This window comes from Leptodactylus fuscus, chromosome 3, assembly GCF_031893055.1.
Source record: "Leptodactylus fuscus isolate aLepFus1 chromosome 3, aLepFus1.hap2, whole genome shotgun sequence".
Lineage (NCBI taxonomy): Eukaryota > Metazoa > Chordata > Amphibia > Anura > Leptodactylidae > Leptodactylus > Leptodactylus fuscus.
This window is the reverse complement of record NC_134267.1, coordinates 107,725,161-107,747,244: the sequence shown is the minus strand read 5'-3', so window position 1 is coordinate 107,747,244 and position 22,084 is coordinate 107,725,161. Positions and strand designations below refer to the sequence as shown.

General features: G+C 44.4%; 1 protein-coding gene across 1 annotated transcript in view; it reads right to left on the bottom strand.

The window, feature by feature from the left end:
- The window catches only part of AK9 (adenylate kinase 9), a 147,836-nt gene that overhangs the window by 31,549 nt on the left and 94,203 nt on the right, over positions 1 to 22,084 (bottom strand). Inside the window, exons 32-36 of the mRNA XM_075268176.1 lie at positions 21,057 to 21,203; positions 18,009 to 18,229; positions 11,805 to 12,001; positions 9,617 to 9,786; positions 9,402 to 9,500 (exon numbers count right to left, since the gene is read on the bottom strand). Of these exons, the coding sequence (XP_075124277.1) occupies positions 9,402 to 9,500; positions 9,617 to 9,786; positions 11,805 to 12,001; positions 18,009 to 18,229; positions 21,057 to 21,203 (834 nt within the window). The remainder of the gene's footprint in view (positions 1 to 9,401; positions 9,501 to 9,616; positions 9,787 to 11,804; positions 12,002 to 18,008; positions 18,230 to 21,056; positions 21,204 to 22,084) is intronic.

Sequence of the window (22,084 nt, the reverse complement as noted above, 5' to 3'; positions counted from 1 at the left end):
CAGGAGGCTTCCGGGCAACTTCGAATCGTCCCATTGTTGCAGCGCGGATGGGTAGACATGGAGGATGAGGAGGAAATGGAGATTGAACTTTCCGGTGGGGCCAGAGGAGTCATGCCAACTAACACTGTGGCAGACATGGCTGAGTTCATGTTGGGGTGCTTTACAACCGACAAGCGTATTGTCAAAATCATGGAGGACAACCAGTACTGGATCTTTGCTATCCTTGACCCCCGGTATAAAAACAACATCTCGTCTTTTATTCCGGTAGAGGGGAGGGCCAATCGCATCAATGCTTGCCACAGGCAATTGGTGCAGAATATGATGGAGATGTTTCCAGCATGTGACGTTGGCGGCAGGGAGGGCAGTTCCTCCAGTAGGCAACCAAGTTCTCACCGGTCCACACAAACGAGGGGCACACTGTCTAAGGTCTGGGACACCTTGATGGCACCCCCTCGCCAAAGTGCCGCCACGGAGGGTCCTAGTGTCACCAGGCGTGAGAAGTATAGGCGCATGTTGCGGGAATACCTTTCCGACCACAGCCCTGTCCTCTCCGACCCCTCTGCGCCCTACACGTATTGGGTGTCGAAGTTGGACCTGTGGCTTGAACTTGCCCTATATGCCTTGGAGGTGCTGTCCTGTCCTGCCGCCAGCGTCCTATCTGAGAGGGTGTTCAGTGCAGCCGGTGGCATCATCACTGACAAGCGCACCCGTCTGTCAGCTGAGAGTGCCGACCGGCTCACTTTGATAAAAATGAACCACCACTGGGTAGAGCCGTCATTTTTGTGCCCACCTGTGTAAAGCACCCCAACATGAAACTCCATGTCTGTACTCAACCTCTCCAATTCCTCCGCATCCTCATACTCATCCACCATAAGCGTTGCACAATTCTGCTAATACTAGGCTCCCTCCACCCTGATTTCCCCCAACTCTGCTGGTTAGAGGCTCCCTCCACCCTGATTTCCACCAACTCTGCTGGTTAGAGGCTCCCTCCACCATGAATTTGCCCAAACTGGGCTGTTTAGAGGCTCCCTCCACCATGAATTGGTCCAAACTGGGGTGGTTAGAGGCTCCCTCCACCATGAATTGGTCCAAACTGGGGTGGTTAGAGGCTCCCTCCACCATTAATTGGTCCAAACTGGGCTGGTTAGAGGCTCCCTCCACAATTAATTGGTCCAAACTGGGCTAATTAGAGGCTCCCTCCACCATGAATTGGTCCAAACTGGGTTTTTTAGAGGCTCCCTCCACCATTAATTGGTCCAAACTGGGCTGGTTAGAGGCTCCCTCCACAATTAATTGGTCCAAACTGGGCTAATTAGAGGCTCCCTCCACCATGAATTGGTCCAAACTGGGTTTTTTAGAGGCTCCCTCCACCATGAATTTGCCCAAACTGGGCTGTTTAGAGGCTCCCTCCACCATGAATTGGTCCAAACTGGGCTGGTTAGAGGCTCCCTCCACCATGAATTTCCCAAAACTTGGCTGTTTAGAGGCTCCCTCCACCATGAATTTGCCCAAACTGGGCTGTTTAGAGGCTCCCTCCACCATTAATTGGTCCAAACTGGGCTGGTTAGAGGCTCCCTCCACCATGAATTTGCCCAAACTGGGGTGGTTAGAGGCTCCCTCCACCATTAATTGGTCCAAACTGGGCTGGTTAGAGGCTCCCTCCACCATGAATTTCCCAAAACTTGGTTGTTTAGAGGCTCCCTCCACCATTAATTGGTCCAAACTGGGCTGGTTAGAGGCTCCCTCCACCATGAATTTGCCCAAACTGGGCTGTTTAGAGGCTCCCTCCACCATTAATTGGTCCAAACTGGGCTGGTTAGAGGCTCCCTCCACCATGAATTTGCCCAAACTGGGCTGTTTAGAGGCTCCCTCCACCATGAATTGGTCCAAACTGGGGTGGTTAGAGGCTCCCTCCACCATGAATTGGTCCAAACTGGGGTGGTTAGAGGCTCCCTCCACCATTAATTGGTCCAAACTGGGCTGGTTAGAGGCTCCCTCCACAATTAATTGGTCCAAACTGGGCTAATTAGAGGCTCCCTCCACCATGAATTGGTCCAAACTGGGTTTTTTAGAGGCTCCCTCCACCATTAATTGGTCCAAACTGGGCTGGTTAGAGGCTCCCTCCACAATTAATTGGTCCAAACTGGGCTAATTAGAGGCTCCCTCCACCATGAATTGGTCCAAACTGGGTTTTTTAGAGGCTCCCTCCACCATGAATTTGCCCAAACTGGGCTGTTTAGAGGCTCCCTCCACCATGAATTGGTCCAAACTGGGCTGGTTAGAGGCTCCCTCCACCATGAATTTCCCAAAACTTGGCTGTTTAGAGGCTCCCTCCACCATTAATTGGTCCAAACTGGGCTGGTTAGAGGCTCCCTCCACCATTAATTGGTCCAAACTGGGCTGGTTAGAGGCTCCCTCCACCATTAATTGGTCCAAACTGGGCTGGTTAGAGGCTCCCTCCACCATGAATTTCCCAAAACTTGGCTGTTTAGAGGCTCCCTCCACCATTAATTGGTCCAAACTGGGCTGGTTAGAGGCTCCCTCCACCATGAATTTGCCCAAACTGGGCTGTTTAGAGGCTCCCTCCACCATGAATTTGCCCAAACTGGGCTGTTTAGAGGCTCCCTCCACCATGAATTGGTCCAAACTGGGCTGGTTAGAGGCTCCCTCCACCATGAATTTCCCAAAACTTGGCTGTTTAGAGGCTCCCTCCACCATTAATTGGTCCAAACTGGGCTGGTTAGAGGCTCCCTCCACCATGAATTTGCCCAAACTGGGGTGGTTAGAGGCTCCCTCCACCATTAATTGGTCCAAACTGGGCTGGTTAGAGGCTCCCTCCACAATTAATTGGTCCAAACTGGGCTAATTAGAGGCTCCCTCCACCATGAATTGGTCCAAACTGGGTTTTTTAGAGGCTCCCTCCACCATGAATTTCCCAAAACTTGGCTGTTTAGAGGCTCCCTCCACCATGAATTGGTCCAAACTGGGCTGGTTAGAGGCTCCCTCCACCATGAATTTCCCAAAACTTGGCTGTTTAGAGGCTCCCTCCACCATTAATTGGTCCAAACTGGGCTGGTTAGAGGCTCCCTCCACCATGAATTTGCCCAAACTGGGCTGTTTAGAGGCTCCCTCCACCATGAATTGGTCCAAACTGGGCTGGTTAGAGGCTCCCTCCACCATGAATTTCCCAAAACTTGGCTGTTTAGAGGCTCCCTCCACCATTAATTGGTCCAAACTGGGCTGGTTAGAGGCTCCCTCCACCATGAATTTGCCCAAACTGGGGTGGTTAGAGGCTCCCTCCACCATTAATTGGTCCAAACTGGGCTGGTTAGAGGCTCCCTCCACAATTAATTGGTCCAAACTGGGCTAATTAGAGGCTCCCTCCACCATGAATTGGTCCAAACTGGGTTTTTTAGAGGCTCCCTCCACCATGAATTTCCCAAAACTTGGCTGTTTAGAGGCTCCCTCCACCATGAATTGGTCCAAACTGGGCTGGTTAGAGGCTCCCTCCACCATGAATTTCCCAAAACTTGGCTGTTTAGAGGCTCCCTCCACCATTAATTGGTCCAAACTGGGCTGGTTAGAGGCTCCCTCCACCATGAATTTGCCCAAACTGGGCTGTTTAGAGGCTCCCTCCACCATGAATTGGTCCAAACTGGGCTGGTTAGAGGCTCCCTCCACCATGAATTTCCCAAAACTTGGCTGTTTAGAGGCTCCCTCCACCATTAATTGGTCCAAACTGGGCTGGTTAGAGGCTCCCTCCACCATGAATTGGTCCAAACTGGGGTGGTTAGAGGCTCCCTCCACCATTAATTGGTCCAAACTGGGCTGGTTAGAGGCTCCCTCCACAATTAATTGGTCCAAACTGGGCTAATTAGAGGCTCCCTCCACCATGAATTGGTCCAAACTGGGTTTTTTAGAGGCTCCCTCCACCATGAATTTGCCCAAACTGGGCTGTTTAGAGGCTCCCTCCACCATGAATTGGTCCAAACTGGGCTGGTTAGAGGCTCCCTCCACCATGAATTTCCCAAAACTTGGCTGTTTAGAGGCTCCCTCCACCATTAATTGGTCCAAACTGGGCTGGTTAGAGGCTCCCTCCACCATTAATTGGTCCAAACTGGGCTGGTTAGAGGCTCCCTCCACCATGAATTTGCCCAAACTGGGCTGGTTAGAGGCTCCCTCCACCATGAATTTCCCAAAACTTGGCTGTTTAGAGGCTCCCTCCACCATTAATTGGTCCAAACTGGGCTGGTTAGAGGCTCCCTCCACCATGAATTTGCCCAAACTGGGGTGGTTAGAGGCTCCCTCCACCATTAATTGGTCCAAACTGGGCTGGTTAGAGGCTCCCTCCACCATGAATTTGCCCAAACTGGGCTGTTTAGAGGCTCCCTCCACCATTAATTGGTCCAAACTGGGTTTTTTAGAGGCTCCCTCCACCATGAATTTGCCCAAACTGGGCTGTTTAGAGGCTCCCTCCACCATGAATTGGTCCAAACTGGGCTGGTTAGAGGCTCCCTCCACCATGAATTTCCCAAAACTTGGCTGTTTAGAGGCTCCCTCCACCATTAATTGGTCCAAACTGGGCTGGTTAGAGGCTCCCTCCACCATGAATTTGCCCAAACTGGGCTGTTTAGAGGCTCCCTCCACCATTAATTGGTCCAAACTGGGCTGGTTAGAGGCTCCCTCCACCATGAATTTGCCCAAACTGGGCTGTTTAGAGGCTCCCTCCACCATGAATTGGTCCAAACTGGGGTGGTTAGAGGCTCCCTCCACCATGAATTGGTCCAAACTGGGGTGGTTAGAGGCTCCCTCCACCATTAATTGGTCCAAACTGGGCTGGTTAGAGGCTCCCTCCACAATTAATTGGTCCAAACTGGGCTAATTAGAGGCTCCCTCCACCATGAATTGGTCCAAACTGGGTTTTTTAGAGGCTCCCTCCACCATTAATTGGTCCAAACTGGGCTGGTTAGAGGCTCCCTCCACAATTAATTGGTCCAAACTGGGCTAATTAGAGGCTCCCTCCACCATGAATTGGTCCAAACTGGGTTTTTTAGAGGCTCCCTCCACCATGAATTTGCCCAAACTGGGCTGTTTAGAGGCTCCCTCCACCATGAATTGGTCCAAACTGGGCTGGTTAGAGGCTCCCTCCACCATGAATTTCCCAAAACTTGGCTGTTTAGAGGCTCCCTCCACCATTAATTGGTCCAAACTGGGCTGGTTAGAGGCTCCCTCCACCATTAATTGGTCCAAACTGGGCTGGTTAGAGGCTCCCTCCACCATTAATTGGTCCAAACTGGGCTGGTTAGAGGCTCCCTCCACCATGAATTTCCCAAAACTTGGCTGTTTAGAGGCTCCCTCCACCATTAATTGGTCCAAACTGGGCTGGTTAGAGGCTCCCTCCACCATGAATTTGCCCAAACTGGGCTGTTTAGAGGCTCCCTCCACCATGAATTTGCCCAAACTGGGCTGTTTAGAGGCTCCCTCCACCATGAATTGGTCCAAACTGGGCTGGTTAGAGGCTCCCTCCACCATGAATTTCCCAAAACTTGGCTGTTTAGAGGCTCCCTCCACCATTAATTGGTCCAAACTGGGCTGGTTAGAGGCTCCCTCCACCATGAATTTGCCCAAACTGGGGTGGTTAGAGGCTCCCTCCACCATTAATTGGTCCAAACTGGGCTGGTTAGAGGCTCCCTCCACAATTAATTGGTCCAAACTGGGCTAATTAGAGGCTCCCTCCACCATGAATTGGTCCAAACTGGGTTTTTTAGAGGCTCCCTCCACCATGAATTTCCCAAAACTTGGCTGTTTAGAGGCTCCCTCCACCATGAATTGGTCCAAACTGGGCTGGTTAGAGGCTCCCTCCACCATGAATTTCCCAAAACTTGGCTGTTTAGAGGCTCCCTCCACCATTAATTGGTCCAAACTGGGCTGGTTAGAGGCTCCCTCCACCATGAATTTGCCCAAACTGGGCTGTTTAGAGGCTCCCTCCACCATGAATTGGTCCAAACTGGGCTGGTTAGAGGCTCCCTCCACCATGAATTTCCCAAAACTTGGCTGTTTAGAGGCTCCCTCCACCATTAATTGGTCCAAACTGGGCTGGTTAGAGGCTCCCTCCACCATGAATTTGCCCAAACTGGGGTGGTTAGAGGCTCCCTCCACCATTAATTGGTCCAAACTGGGCTGGTTAGAGGCTCCCTCCACAATTAATTGGTCCAAACTGGGCTAATTAGAGGCTCCCTCCACCATGAATTGGTCCAAACTGGGTTTTTTAGAGGCTCCCTCCACCATGAATTTCCCAAAACTTGGCTGTTTAGAGGCTCCCTCCACCATGAATTGGTCCAAACTGGGCTGGTTAGAGGCTCCCTCCACCATGAATTTCCCAAAACTTGGCTGTTTAGAGGCTCCCTCCACCATTAATTGGTCCAAACTGGGCTGGTTAGAGGCTCCCTCCACCATGAATTTGCCCAAACTGGGCTGTTTAGAGGCTCCCTCCACCATGAATTGGTCCAAACTGGGCTGGTTAGAGGCTCCCTCCACCATGAATTTCCCAAAACTTGGCTGTTTAGAGGCTCCCTCCACCATTAATTGGTCCAAACTGGGCTGGTTAGAGGCTCCCTCCACCATGAATTGGTCCAAACTGGGGTGGTTAGAGGCTCCCTCCACCATTAATTGGTCCAAACTGGGCTGGTTAGAGGCTCCCTCCACAATTAATTGGTCCAAACTGGGCTAATTAGAGGCTCCCTCCACCATGAATTGGTCCAAACTGGGTTTTTTAGAGGCTCCCTCCACCATGAATTTGCCCAAACTGGGCTGTTTAGAGGCTCCCTCCACCATGAATTGGTCCAAACTGGGCTGGTTAGAGGCTCCCTCCACCATGAATTTCCCAAAACTTGGCTGTTTAGAGGCTCCCTCCACCATTAATTGGTCCAAACTGGGCTGGTTAGAGGCTCCCTCCACCATTAATTGGTCCAAACTGGGCTGGTTAGAGGCTCCCTCCACCATGAATTTGCCCAAACTGGGCTGGTTAGAGGCTCCCTCCACCATGAATTTCCCAAAACTTGGCTGTTTAGAGGCTCCCTCCACCATTAATTGGTCCAAACTGGGCTGGTTAGAGGCTCCCTCCACCATGAATTTGCCCAAACTGGGGTGGTTAGAGGCTCCCTCCACCATTAATTGGTCCAAACTGGGCTGGTTAGAGGCTCCCTCCACAATTAATTGGTCCAAACTGGGCTAATTAGAGGCTCCCTCCACCATGAATTGGTCCAAACTGGGTTTTTTAGAGGCTCCCTCCACCATGAATTTGCCCAAACTGGGCTGTTTAGAGGCTCCCTCCACCATGAATTGGTCCAAACTGGGCTGGTTAGAGGCTCCCTCCACCATGAATTTCCCAAAACTTGGCTGTTTAGAGGCTCCCTCCACCATTAATTGGTCCAAACTGGGCTGGTTAGAGGCTCCCTCCACCATGAATTGGTCCAAACTGGGGTGGTTAGAGGCTCCCTCCACCATTAATTGGTCCAAACTGGGCTGGTTAGAGGCTCCCTCCACAATTAATTGGTCCAAACTGGGCTAATTAGAGGCTCCCTCCACCATGAATTGGTCCAAACTGGGTTTTTTAGAGGCTCCCTCCACCATGAATTTGCCCAAACTGGGCTGTTTAGAGGCTCCCTCCACCATGAATTGGTCCAAACTGGGCTGGTTAGAGGCTCCCTCCACCATGAATTTCCCAAAACTTGGCTGTTTAGAGGCTCCCTCCACCATTAATTGGTCCAAACTGGGCTGGTTAGAGGCTCCCTCCACCATTAATTGGTCCAAACTGGGCTGGTTAGAGGCTCCCTCCACCATGAATTTGCCCAAACTGGGCTGGTTAGAGGCTCCCTCCACCATGAATTTCCCAAAACTTGGCTGTTTAGAGGCTCCCTCCACCATTAATTGGTCCAAACTGGGCTGGTTAGAGGCTCCCTCCACCATGAATTTGCCCAAACTGGGGTGGTTAGAGGCTCCCTCCACCATTAATTGGTCCAAACTGGGCTGGTTAGAGGCTCCCTCCACAATTAATTGGTCCAAACTGGGCTAATTAGAGGCTCCCTCCACCATGAATTGGTCCAAACTGGGTTTTTTAGAGGCTCCCTCCACCATGAATTTGCCCAAACTGGGCTGTTTAGAGGCTCCCTCCACCATGAATTGGTCCAAACTGGGCTGGTTAGAGGCTCCCTCCACCATGAATTTCCCAAAACTTGGCTGTTTAGAGGCTCCCTCCACCATTAATTGGTCCAAACTGGGCTGGTTAGAGGCTCCCTCCACCATTAATTGGTCCAAACTGGGCTGGTTAGAGGCTCCCTCCACCATTAATTGGTCCAAACTGGGCTGGTTAGAGGCTCCCTCCACCATTAATTGGTCCAAACTGGGCTGTTTAGAGGCTCCCTCCACCATTAATTGGTCCAAACTGGGCTGGTTAGAGGCTCCCTCCACCATGAATTTGCCCAAACTGGGCTGTTTAGAGGCTCCCTCCACCATGAATTGGTCCAAACTGGGCTGGTTAGAGGCTCCCTCCACCATGAATTTCCCAAAACTTGGCTGTTTAGAGGCTCCCTCCACCATTAATTGGTCCAAACTGGGCTGGTTAGAGGCTCCCTCCACCATGAATTGGTCCAAACTGGGGTTTTTAGAGGCTCCCTTCACCATGAATTGGTCCAAACTGGGGTTTTTAGAGTCTCCCTCCACCATGAATTGGTCCAAACTGGGGTTTTTAGAGTCTCCCTCCACCATGAATTGGTCCAAACTGGGGTTTTTAGAGGCTCCCTCCACCATGAATTTGCCCAAACTCTGCTGGTTAGAGGCTCAATCCACCCTGATTTTCAAAACAAATGTTGGTGCCAACCTCAACTTACTACAAGGGCCAAATTCACTGCTGGTGACAAGCTCTCCTCACTGCAAGTGCCAAATACACATGTTTCAAGGTGTTTTCCTACTGTCAGAGAGGTGGTATTGAGTGTGTAAAGTGTGTAGTTGTTAGGCTGTGATGTTGGGGTAATAGAGGGTCTTTGGTGTGTTAGATGCCCCCAGACATGCTTCCCCTGCTGTCCCAGTGTCATTCCAGAGGTGTTGGCATCATTTCCTGGGGTGTCATAGTGGACTTGGTGACCCTCCAGACACGGATTTGGGTTTCCCCCTTAACGAGTATCTGTTCCCCATAGACTATAATGGGGTTCGAAACCCGTTCGAACACACGAACATTGAGCGGCTGTTCGAATCGAATTTCGAACCTCGAACATTTTAGTGTTCGCTCATCTCTAATTATGACTACATTATTCCTCTAAAAGGAAACCAAGGAAATTAATCTCATTGCTTTCATCTCATACCTACTTATGAGAATAGATAAGTGGGAATTATTATACACTTGCCTCATAAACCTCTGTAACTTGTCTTCACTTTCAAAAATATATACTTTATCTCTGTACTCCACAGCGTTTTCAATGTGTCCAGAAACAAGAGCTTCATACCTATGATATACATAATAGCAGATATAAAAATGAGTCAAACAATATGAACGCATGCTGAACAGTGAAGTAGACATGGAACAGAGAATAAATCTGTAACATTACACAAATGTACATACCTCTTTTTCCCATCCACATAGGTTACAGGACAGTATCCCTTCAGCTCTGCATTTTTGGGGAACTTTGATTTAACATCAGCCACCGTTAATCTCTTGGGCAACATTTCAAGCGGAGGAAGTGGTCGTGGTGCTAGTGGGGGAACATATAACTCTGGAGCTTGTAAGAAAGCCTGTTAAGCATATAACATATTGTTGTCACATTGTTAGCATACTGTGTATTCAAATATTAGCAAGTAGCAAGAATTGGTTGCCATAAGCTAAGTTATAAGAAAGTAAATAGATGCTAAATCATTTTAGAGTACATTTCTGTATTTTTTGGTTGTGCCAATTTTCTTTGAATATACTGAAGGTTTATGCCACTACAACACGGCTATATGGTTAAAGGAGTTGTCCAGGATATTACATTTTATGGTTTATACTTAGCTGACCAACAGCCAGCCCCCCCCCCCCTTCACCAATCAGCTGTAGGGGTTCCATTTTTGGTGCCCATGCTATATCACACATGGGGCTGGAAGTTGTTGAAGCTAATGGGGACTAAGCTGTATTGCAATTACAATCGACTGTATTGCAGTCTATTGGAGATTCTCTACATCACTACTGAGGCTGGTCATAACCATAGCTTCATAAGTCTCCTGGCTATCATATTAACAGGTTGGCTCCCGTGATTTTGATGTGCGGAAGCCGGTCTGCAACGGAAAAAGTTTGGGCCAGTGGGCATATTTTTCTTTTGAGGGGACACACCGCACTGCAATACATTACAATGGAGACCGGCTAGGGGTTAAAGTGGTATTCTAATCTCAAGGATCACAATCAGACTTGTAGCTGAAGCCAACTGAAGTGTTTTACCCACCACATTGCTTTATCTATCTTGCTCTGTTTGCCAGATATGGCTAAATCTCTGTCTTCAGTGTTTTCAGCTTGTTGCCTACTTTACAGACCTGTTTCCAGGTCAAAATGGTGATTTAGTCTCTCCTTATTTGGGTCATGTGATGTCACTTGTTTTTTAGTCTGCTTTCACTCCCATGATGCCTCACAGAATTACATGGGCAGCTAGAGGACGGTACTGTGTCTGCTGCTGAGGACAGTGTAATTATCCTTTTATCGTCTTATTGTTCAATATAATCAAAAAGGCCACAAGTATACAGTCAGGAAGGCTGCATCGTGATGTCCTTCATTATAACTACATAAGGCTGGATTCACACTTTCATTGGAGTCTCTGTATGAGACTCTGCTGTAGAATAGGCAGAGAGAAAAGTACTGCAAGGAGGAAACCCGCTGACCCCATTATAGCATGTAATTGCTTTTTAAAGCAGGATGGACCTCTGTCTTTTGGGTTCCCATGCAAGTGCTAATGTGAATCTAGTGTAACAGGAGTAGTGAGGAGAGTTTGCCTGGTGCAGTCCATCTAGTTTGAATCATATAGGAAGGGCTGCTGCTTAAGTTAGTGACCCCCTTGAGAAAACAGAAAGGCATTAACATTCTCAGAGGGTCACCATGAGAACAAATGACCCAAAAAATTAGAAGGAACCATGAGTATTCAGATACAAAGCAATAAGGTTTCAGTGCTATCTATATGATTTCCAGAGATATCACTTGTTGAAAACACAGTCTGGATTGGGATATTTATATCATATATTAAGCAGCTGCATATAAATATCTTAATCCCTGCTGTGTTTTTAACTTGCTGTCTTAAAATTCATCCACCCATTCAAAAGATAAGACCCCTGGAAGGTTATATGTGAATTAGCTCTGATTCTCCAAGTGGGTGGTAACCTTTTGTATTTCTCCAAGACAATAAAAGGTTGCCGCCCACTTGGAGAATCAGAGTTAACCAGGTTAATAGTTCACATATAACCTTCCAGGAGCCATATCTTTTGAACAGGTTCATGGACTTTAAAACAACAAGCACCTAATTGTTCAGGGACACAGTGAGAATGAAATCATGTGTATAATTTAGCTTTCTGTACTTGTTGGCAGATCATCTGTAAGGCCTGATTTAGAAAGGTTCTTAAAAACAAACTATGATGACAAGATAAACAAGTTATAAGATTCTAATTGTCATTATCTATAAATTCTCTATTAATATTTGATTGTGCAATGTAGCCTTGATTCAAAGTACAATCAGAATGTATTATTATCTTGCTGTCAATAAAAAAATCATAAATATGCGAAAATAATTCTGACTTACATCAAGCTCTTCTTGTGAAGCCATCTTGTAGTAGTGTCCTCGGAACTCAGCTGCATACTGCAGGGATGATGTTACAGAACAGTCAATGAGCTCCCCCCTTTGTGCCAGGCTCACAGGACAGTATTGTCCAAACTCTCCCAGCCGAGACAGCAGCTCATGAGGAGTGATGCAGAAGTCAGCGATAGCAGCTGCTTTACCTGCACAAACCAGAATTACACAGTTTTAGCAAGTCTGACCCAAAGGTAAAGCCTGTTATTAATTGGAAGTTCACTTAATAAATAAACTTAACACATTAAAAGCCGCAAAATAAGTAATAAGGACTTGAATATCAGTGGCATATGTGGCCTATTGTATTTTATTCAGTTATAGATGACATTATCTTGTTATTATTATATACTACTGTAAATACAGCAGTAATGAAGTTATCTGCTCTGGTCAATTTAGATTTATTGCAAGTCCCTTAATGAAAAGCTGATCACAAAGTGTCTCCTGATGGACCCCCATTAATCATCCTACTTAATATTATAAGTGTGAAAGTTTGTGTGTTTGGATGTTTGTGAGTTTGGATGTTTGTTCCTCAATCACGCTAAAACGCCTGGACGGATTTGCGTGCAATTTTCCACAAACATAGTTTTCCCTTAGGATTGAGTCACAGGCTACTTTTGGTGCCACTAAACAACATGGCTTCCTAGCAGGAGACTCACGAAAGCAGGACTCCTAGCCCCAGCTATAGACTCACACACACTGCCTGGCATTTCCTGCCTCAACCTGCCTGCACACTCCTTACTGTCACCTCAGGAGTAGCCCTCACTCTACTCACTCACATTTACATATAGCTTTCCACTATATAACACATCACATTGTCTGTATCACGACATACACAATATAACAGATCACATTGTCTGTATCACTACATACACAATATAACAGATCACATTGTCTGTATCACAACATACACAATACAACACATCACATTGTCTGTATCACGACATACACAATACAACACATCACATTGTCTGTATCACGACATACACAATACAACACATCACATTGTCTGTATCACAACATACACAATACAACACATCACATTGTATCACGACATACACAATACAACACATCACATTGTCTGTATCACGACATACACAATACAACACATCACATTGTCTGTATCACTACATACACAATACAACACATCACATTGTCTGTATCACTACATACACAATACAACACATCACATTGTCTGTATCACTACATACACAATACAACACATCACATTGTCTGTATCACGACATACACAATACAACACATCACATTGTCTGTATCACGACATACACAATACAACACATCACATTGTCTGTATCACTACATACACAATACAACACATCACATTGTCTGTATCACTACATACACAATACAACACATCACATTGTCTGTATCACTACATACACAATACAACACATCCCATTGTCTGTATCACTACATACACAATACAACACATCCCATTGTCTGTATCACTACATACACAATACAACACATCACATTGTCTGTATCACGACATACACAATACAACACATCACATTGTCTGTATCACGACATACACAATACAACACATCACATTGTCTGTATCACTACATACACAATACAACACATCACATTGTCTGTATCACGACATACACAATACAACACATCACATTGTCTGTATCACGACATACACAATACAACACATCACATTGTCTGTATCACGACATACACAATATAACAGATCACATTGTCTGTATCACTACATACACAATATAACAGATCACATTGTCTGTATCACTACATACACAATACAACACATCACATTGTCTGTACCACGACATACACAATACAACACATCACATTGTCTGTACCACGACATACACAATATAACACATCACATCACATTTGCTAGCCCACCAAACTTTTTAAAGCACTTTTACAGTTTCACACGTCTGTGTCCACCCAATTCTCAAATCACCGCAGACGAAGTCGCGGGTAAAAGCTAGTTTGTTATATGTCAGGAATCACGGGGCCCTTTCACATCAATGAATTGTCTGTGTAATGCAGAACAGATTAGTTAGGCCTCATGCACAGTAACATCACCAACTGAAGACAAAAATATGGATCCATTCATTTCTATGACCCCATATACACAACCATGAGACTGGCCATAGAAGAGGTCCCAAATTATGAAGCATGTCATATTCGTGTCTGCATTTGCTTCTATACAAGTTGATCAATACCAGTCTTTTTCGAGATCTATGATTGTGGATGACTAAGGCCTTGTTCACATCTGCGTTGGTAATCCGTTTGTGGGAGTCCGCATGGGGAGCCCCCCCGAACGGACTACCAAACGCATTTGCAAGCGGTATGCAGTGAAAGCACACGGATCCCCATAGACTATAATGGGGTCCGTGTGCTTGCCACGAGATTTCCACAGGGAACATGCGGACAGAAAAGTACTTCATAATCTACTTTTTTGTCCGCATGTTCACTGCACATCGCTTGCTAAAGCATTCGGTAGTTCGTTCGGGAGGTCCTCATGCGGACTCCCCAAATGGATTACCAAATACAGATGTGAACCAAGGGTAACACTTTTATTGCATACTGTGGATCAGTATTTGTGGACAGTAAAACCACTACGGTTGTATATGTGTAGCCTAAGAGATGCTTACTGTAACCATACTCTACTGTGGCCTAGAGATGAGGATCCTAAAATGGAGACCCCTCTCAAGGGTATATGAAAATGGGCTTTCTAAAGTTCATTATGCATGACATATATTAACTCACCACCCATACCAAAGATAAGATTGACCAAAAATAACCGAAAAGCTAATTTTTATTGTTGCAAAAATAGATTTAAAAAAATGGATAAAAACACTGAAAAACACAAAACAAGAGGCAGAGAAAATGGAGGGCAACCTCTTTGGGGCAAATCAGAACACAGTCAATGTACAGTCCTATGTAAAAGTTTGGGCACCCCTATTAATCTTAATCATTTTTAGTTCTAAATATTTTGGTATTTGCAACAGCCATTTCAGTTTGATATATCTAATAACTGATGGACACAGTAATATTTCAGGATTGAAATGAGGTTTATTGTACTAACAGAAAATGTGCAATATGCATTAAACCAAAATTTGACCGGTGCAAAAGTATGGGCACCTCAACAGAAAAGTGACATTAATATTTAGTAGATCCTCCTATTGCAAAGATAACAGCCTCTAGTCGCTTCCTGTAGCTTTTAATCAGTTCCTGGATCCTGGATAAAGGTATTTTGGACAAACAATTCAAGTTCAGTTAAGTTAGATGGTCGCCGAGCATGGACAGCCCGCTTCAAATCATCCCACAGATGTTCAATGATATTCAGGTCTGGGGACTGGGATGGCCATTCCAGAACATTGTAATTGTTCCTCTGCATGAATGCCTGAGTTGATTTGGAGCAGTGTTTTGGATCATTGTCTTGCTGAAATATCCATCCCCAGGGTAACTTCAACTTCGTCACTGATTCTTGAACATTATTCTCAAGAATCTGCTGATACTGAGTGGAATCCATGCGACCCTCAACTTTAACAAGATTCCCGGTGCCGGCATTGGCCACACAGCCCCAAAGCATGATGGAACCTCCACCAAATTTTACAGTGGGTAGCAAGTGTTTTTCTTGGAATGCTGTTTCTTTTTGGACGCCATGCATAACGCCTTTTTTTTATAACCAAACAACTCAATCTTTGTTTCCAAAATTAAGTTGGCTTCTCCAAATGTGCTTTTGCATACCTCAGGCAACTCTATTTGTGGCGTACGTGCAGAAACGGCTTCTTTCTCATCACTCTCCCATACAGCTTCTCCTTGTGCAAAGTGCGCTGTATTGCTGACTGATGCACAGTGACACCATATGCAGCAAGATGATGCTGCAGCTCTTTGGAGGTGGTCTGTGGATTGTCCTTGACTGTTCTCACCATTCTTCTTCTCTGCCTTTCTGATATTTTTCTTGGCCTGCCACTTCTGGGCTTAACAAGAACTGTCCCTGTGGTCTTCCATTTCCTTACTATGTTCCTCACAGTGGAAACTGACAGGTTAAATCTCTGAGACAACATTTTGTATCCTTCCCCTGAACAACTATGTTGAACAATCTTTGTTTTCAGATCATTTGAGAGCGGGCTGTCCATGTTCGGCGACCATCTAACTTAACTGAACTTGAATTGTTTTGTAGAAAGAAATGGTCCAAAATACCTTCATCCAGGATCCAGGAACTGATTAAAAGCTACAGGAAGCAACTAGAGGCTGTTATCTTTGCAAAAGGAGGATCTACTAAATATTAATGTCACTTTTCTGTTTAGGTGCCCATACTTTTGCACCGGTCAAATTTTGGTTTAATGCATATTGCACATTTTCTGTTAGTACAATAAACCTCATTTCAATCCTGAAATATTACTGTGTCCATCAGTTATTAGATATATCAAACTGAAATGGCTGTTGCAAATACCAAAATATTTAGAACTAAAAATGATTAAGATTAATAGGGGTGCCCAAACTTTTTCATAGGACTGTATATGCAAAAAATGCAGATGCTATGTAACAGGATGCAAGACAAAAGAACCAATAAATACAATGGCAGCCAATCACAATAGTGTAAACGAGTGATAAAAGAGTGTAATAAAATAGTGTAAAAAGAGTGGTGGGTGTTTAGGAAACAACCAAAGAGCAGCTTTCAGTGCTCTTGAAAAATAAAAGTTACCGTATGTTTGGTTGCTGTCGGAAAATAAGCCTAATTTTCTTTTAGGCGGTTTTGCAAATCTGCCCACTATAGGTTAAGGAGAAAGGACATCCCGCACCACAGCAGAGAAAAGCAGGAGACTCAATGCAAATACTGCACATTTCGCAGGGAATGTCGCATGTACTGCATTTCCTGCTTTTCTTGAGGCACCAGTACTTGGTAGCAAAAGTTATGCATACATTACTATTGATTGCAATTGTACTTATTGGCCAATTTTGTTATACATCTTGTTACTTTAGTATTTGCCTTTTTTTTTTTTAATATACATTAACTTTGTTCTTTTTTTGCCTAAAAATAGGTAATCTATCATTTTCACAGCTTCTCGTTCTGTGTAGTCTTAGTCTCACTTACAAATAACAATGTTTATTTTAACATATGTAAACTGATAGGTCTGATGAACAAATATAGAGATTGTTGCACAATTTTTTTAAAACAAGAAATAGGACACACATTTTGGTAGTTTCATACCCCATTGAATGTTCTCTCAAAGAGCATAGCTAAGGACTTTACTACTTTATTGATGTGAAATGTGTTTGTACTGTTTCACATTGTATATGCAATTTGTTACTTGCTATTATCTGAATACTCAGGAGTTCCATGCAGTAGAAACTGTTCAATGTGGACAACCTCTTTAATGGAAACTGGACTTTGAATTTTGTTTTTGCCAGCATGTATTACATATATGAAGTGCAAAATACCTGCCATCCAATTCTTGCAATTTTCACATGGCAATATGTGTGTGAGGAGCTATAGGAGGTCATTAGAGATGAGCGAACAGTGAAATATTCAAGATTCAATATTCGTTTCGAGTAGAGCCTCAATATTCGACTTTTACTTCATTTATAAAAAATAAAAAGACACTCTTACATTGTGCGTCCAAGATACAAGAGCATAGTCAAAAGCTTACTACAATGGAGACTGCTGTGGTCAGATTTTAGACTCCTCCCCCTCACAGACGGGCCTCCGGCAGAACCAGCGTTGATTGGCTGAATGCTGTACACTGGCCAATCAACGCTGGTCAATGCATTCCTATGAGAAAAAGTCAGTTCCTTCATAACAGCAAGCTGCCAGCTCTGCCGACTAGCAAGGACGAGCCTGCAGCAGAACCAGTGTTGATTTGCCGAATGCTATACACTGTATAGCATTCGGCCAATCAATGCTGGTTCTGAATCGAATATTTACTGTGAATAGCTAGTAATATTTGATCGAGTACGAATATTTCGAATACCGTAGTATTCGATCGAATACCTACTCGATCGAATACTACTCGCTCATCTCTAGAGGTCATACAATGTACAAGAGCTTTTCTTCATTTTATCTTTTACATAACATTTAAGATGAAAGAATGAGTAAACAATCCTTACAGACAACATACAATGAATACAGAATGTGAAATAAAAATATTGTACCTTCCTTTATTCTTTGTAGGTAGGTTTGCATTTGACCGACACTTGCATGGACTTCTTCCATAATTTTGTTTGACACCCACCATTTGCTGCGCATTGCATCTACTTCACACCAGTTTTGATGTTGTGTTACATAATAGTCCTTAATGCGGTTAATCTCCTGCTTATAGTTGGAGTTCCGCACAGTTAATATCTGGGCGCTATCATGAACAGGGTGAGGTCTACTGTGGAGAGAATTATAGCGAGGATAAGAAATGGTGAGAGTTTTAACTATAACTTTAACCTCTAACACAAAGATACCCTAAATATTATATGAAGAAAATGGGTCCGCACTCCTGTATTTCTTAAAAACTTCTTCTTTATTTCATCCTTTTAAAATTCGTCATATTACAGGTACAAATGTACAAGTGAATAAACCCTCCAAAAAGTGACTAAAAAATCATAACTGGCTGACGCGTTTCTGGGCGCTCTAGCCCCTTAGTCGTAGCCCAGTCGTAGCCTTCAATGGTCACCTACTGTCAAGTGAATACAGTTCAAATACTTAACAAGATCATTTCTCTAACACATTCTCATTCCAAGACTTTACCACGGGTTCTCAACCTGCGGCACATGTACCCTGGGGGTATGCCCTAAGGTCCATGGGGTGCACGTTGTGGCTGAGGAAGAAGCTGAGAGAACCATTATACTATCAGTAGGGCACTATAAATGGGCTAATATACTGTGTGAGAGGATGCTGAGGGGCCAATATTCTGTGTGAGGGGCTAAAGGGGCCATTATACCATGTATGGGGGCACTGAGGTGGTCATTATACATTGTGTGTCATCACTTGCTCTCTGAATATTACTGTGAGCGCCAATATATTGCTTAGAGAGACACTAAGGGCAGCAATATACTGTGTACAGGGGCACTGAGGGGACCATTACACTATCAGTTGGGCGATCATGGACGTGTATTACACGGATCTATGTGCAAGCCAAAAGTCCGGGCTGCAAAACTCAAGAGTAGATTGATCAGAAGATAAAAGTATAAGTACTTCCTATACATTTCCCATTCCTTTCTGTAGACAATCTTGGCTTGGACTCAAAAAACTGCAGTAAAATCTGCAACAAAAAAGCTGCATTTCCACAATGCGGGGCCTCAGCGTTAATGCTAGCCTTAATGCTAATTGACATTATGTTCAGTGGCATAACTACCACCATAGCAGCAGAGGCAGCTGCCACAGGGCCCGGGACATTAGGGGCCCGGTGACAGCTGCTACCGCTGCTATCATTATTCTCGGAGGTCTTTTCGGACCCCCAAGTATAATGATCGGGGCCCCCTGTTGGTGAAATACTTTCCACCAACAGGGGGCCCCGAAGCTGCAGCAACGGCTGACACACAGGAGCTGCAGGTCTGGCTCCTCTCAGCGCTTCAGGACGCTCCCCCTCTCTCCCCCCCTCCATTTCTCTGCCTGTCCTCTGCCCACCAATGAGAGGGCTGAGGAGAGCCCAGGAGGCGGGGCTTATCCCTGCCGAGCTCCTGCCGTCCTGCACACAAGAGGAGAAGAAGAAGCTGCTGCTCCAGGAAAATGAAACTAAAGATACACAAGTACATACTGGGGTTACTATACTTATTAATATCAGGTAGACAGGTACATACTGGGGTTACTATACTTATTAATATCAGGTAGACAGGTACATACTGGGGTTACTATACTTATTAATATCAGGTAGACAGGTACATACTGGGGTTACTATACTTATTAATATCAGGTAGACAGGTACATACTGGGGTTACTATACTTATTAATATCAGGTACACAGGTACATACTGGGGTTACTATACTTATTAATATCAGGTACACAGGTACATACTGGGGTTACTATACTTATTAATATCAGGTACACAGGACATACTGTGTACCTGTGCCTCCATGTGCCTCATATTAATAGCAGTTAACCCTATCATGTCCCTCACATTAACCCCTGTGTACCTCACCATAAGAGTTACTGATATGTGAGACATATGGGGGTAATAATAATGAAGATACTTTATTATTACCTCCACAATTTATTTATTATTATCCACAATTGTCCTGGTATAGCGGTCAGTGGGTGACGTGACAGTATTTAGTCCTGTAGGGGCCACTATGGGACATAATACTGTGTGCAGTGGCCACTATGAGGCATAATACTGTATACAGGGGCAACTATGGGGCATAATACTGTGTGCAGGGTCCACTATTGGTCATAATAGAGCGTGCAGGAATGCGTAGGAGGGACTCGGTCGAGATCTTCGGTGTCGGGGGGCCCCATGTCAAAAGTTCGCCATGGGGCCCCGCCAATCCTAGTTACGCCACTGATTATGTTTAATTTGTCTGTTCCACATATGCTCCAGGAGTACTCATGGTGCATATGTTACATGGACTCACAGACCATGGGGGCCTATAGGGATGGATGACACTCGCTGTACACCCAGCCATGCAATGGCATATGAGTAACCAATTCCAACTATTGGTAAGACTGTTATATGACAGATAAATTCCCATCACATATGTTGAAAGGACATAAAACGGAAATGGCATCTGTCCCCATTATATTGTATATAACAAAAATGTACAATGAGCAGTATACTTTTTTCTTTATAATGGCAGACACTGCACAGAATACCTCAGTATATTGTGCTAGTCCATTCAGCAAATGAAAATGTAAAACCCTGATGGCTATCGCCTGAACAGAGGGTGAATGGGGGTCTATGGGTAGTTTAATATATGTTCCTTAAGCTTTTTTGGTGCATATGGTAAAGTGACATATTAAATTCAATATAAAACTACATACTGACAGTAAGTTGATGAAGGGTATGCTCACATGGTGCAGATACACTGCAGCTCTCCTGTTGCAGAATAACACGTGTAAAATCTGCAGTACATTAAAGTACTGGCAAAGTGAATGAGATTTTGCTGCATGTTAATTTATGATGTGGATTTTCATAGAGGATTTACACAATGAAATTTGCATCTTTTGTGGGTCTTTTTGCTTTGTATTGCCAGCAGAAATGTTGCAGTCCACGTACCTTTTCGCTTCTTTCTTGTCTTGTAGTCCTCTTCTTAAAACCTCTTTCGCTGGTAATTCTAACTCAAAGATTTTAATTGGTATTATGCTACAAGTTTCCAGAAGATCGGCTTGTTTTTTTGTTGCAGGATATCCATCAAAAACAACTCTAAAGAGAAAAAATATAACTTAGAATTATCACAAACTACAATATAGGAATAAGCTGTCTTTTTGTGGCTCTGGACTGCTTGTACAAGCTGCCATTACCCATTAAATTGTTTAGAACTTATCTTTAAAGTAACTAGAGGAACATAGTATGGAACATTTAATAGATATGTGGTGAACATCAGCCATTTATCATTATCATCATCATCATGGTTTTCAGAAGTCTAAGGCAATTTGTTTCTCGAAAAATACTTGTATAAAAAGTCAAACTGCCCAGAAAAAATAGTATATTATTAGAGAGTGCCATAGAACTCTGAGAAAGTCTTCTTTAGGAGCCTCTGTTACTATATAGTGGCCTGTCCATGTTAAAATATTAATTCATTCCAGGCAACCACTGTAGGTTAAAACTATGAGACCTTAGTTTTATAGAAACCTAGTAATTTGTTCTGAGCCCAAATATGTCATCCTAAAATAAGCTTGTAATAAGAAGGTTTTTCAGCTGGTATTTAAAAAAACTTACTTCACTAATCTACCACTGCTCCTGTTACAACACATGCGGCTGATCTATCCACTATCTGTTCCCTCTCAACACAGAAATAAGACCAATTAGCCATTAATTGGGTGAGGTAGGTCACCACTGCAGCCAGACAGATTGGCTGAAAATTCACATTCACAAATGGGAGCATCAAGGGAAAGGCAAGTATTATTTTATTTTCAGTTTATTTAGCCTATAACTTGTGTTTTACCAGTGTAATCTCCAGCATATTGGTTGGATCTTCCAAACAACTGCAGGTGTCGAAGTTTAGTACTGCCTGTAGCACTGTACATTGAGTGTGGTACAGTCCATAGGTCAGCGCTGCAGTACTTGCCACTATAGTTTGGGTG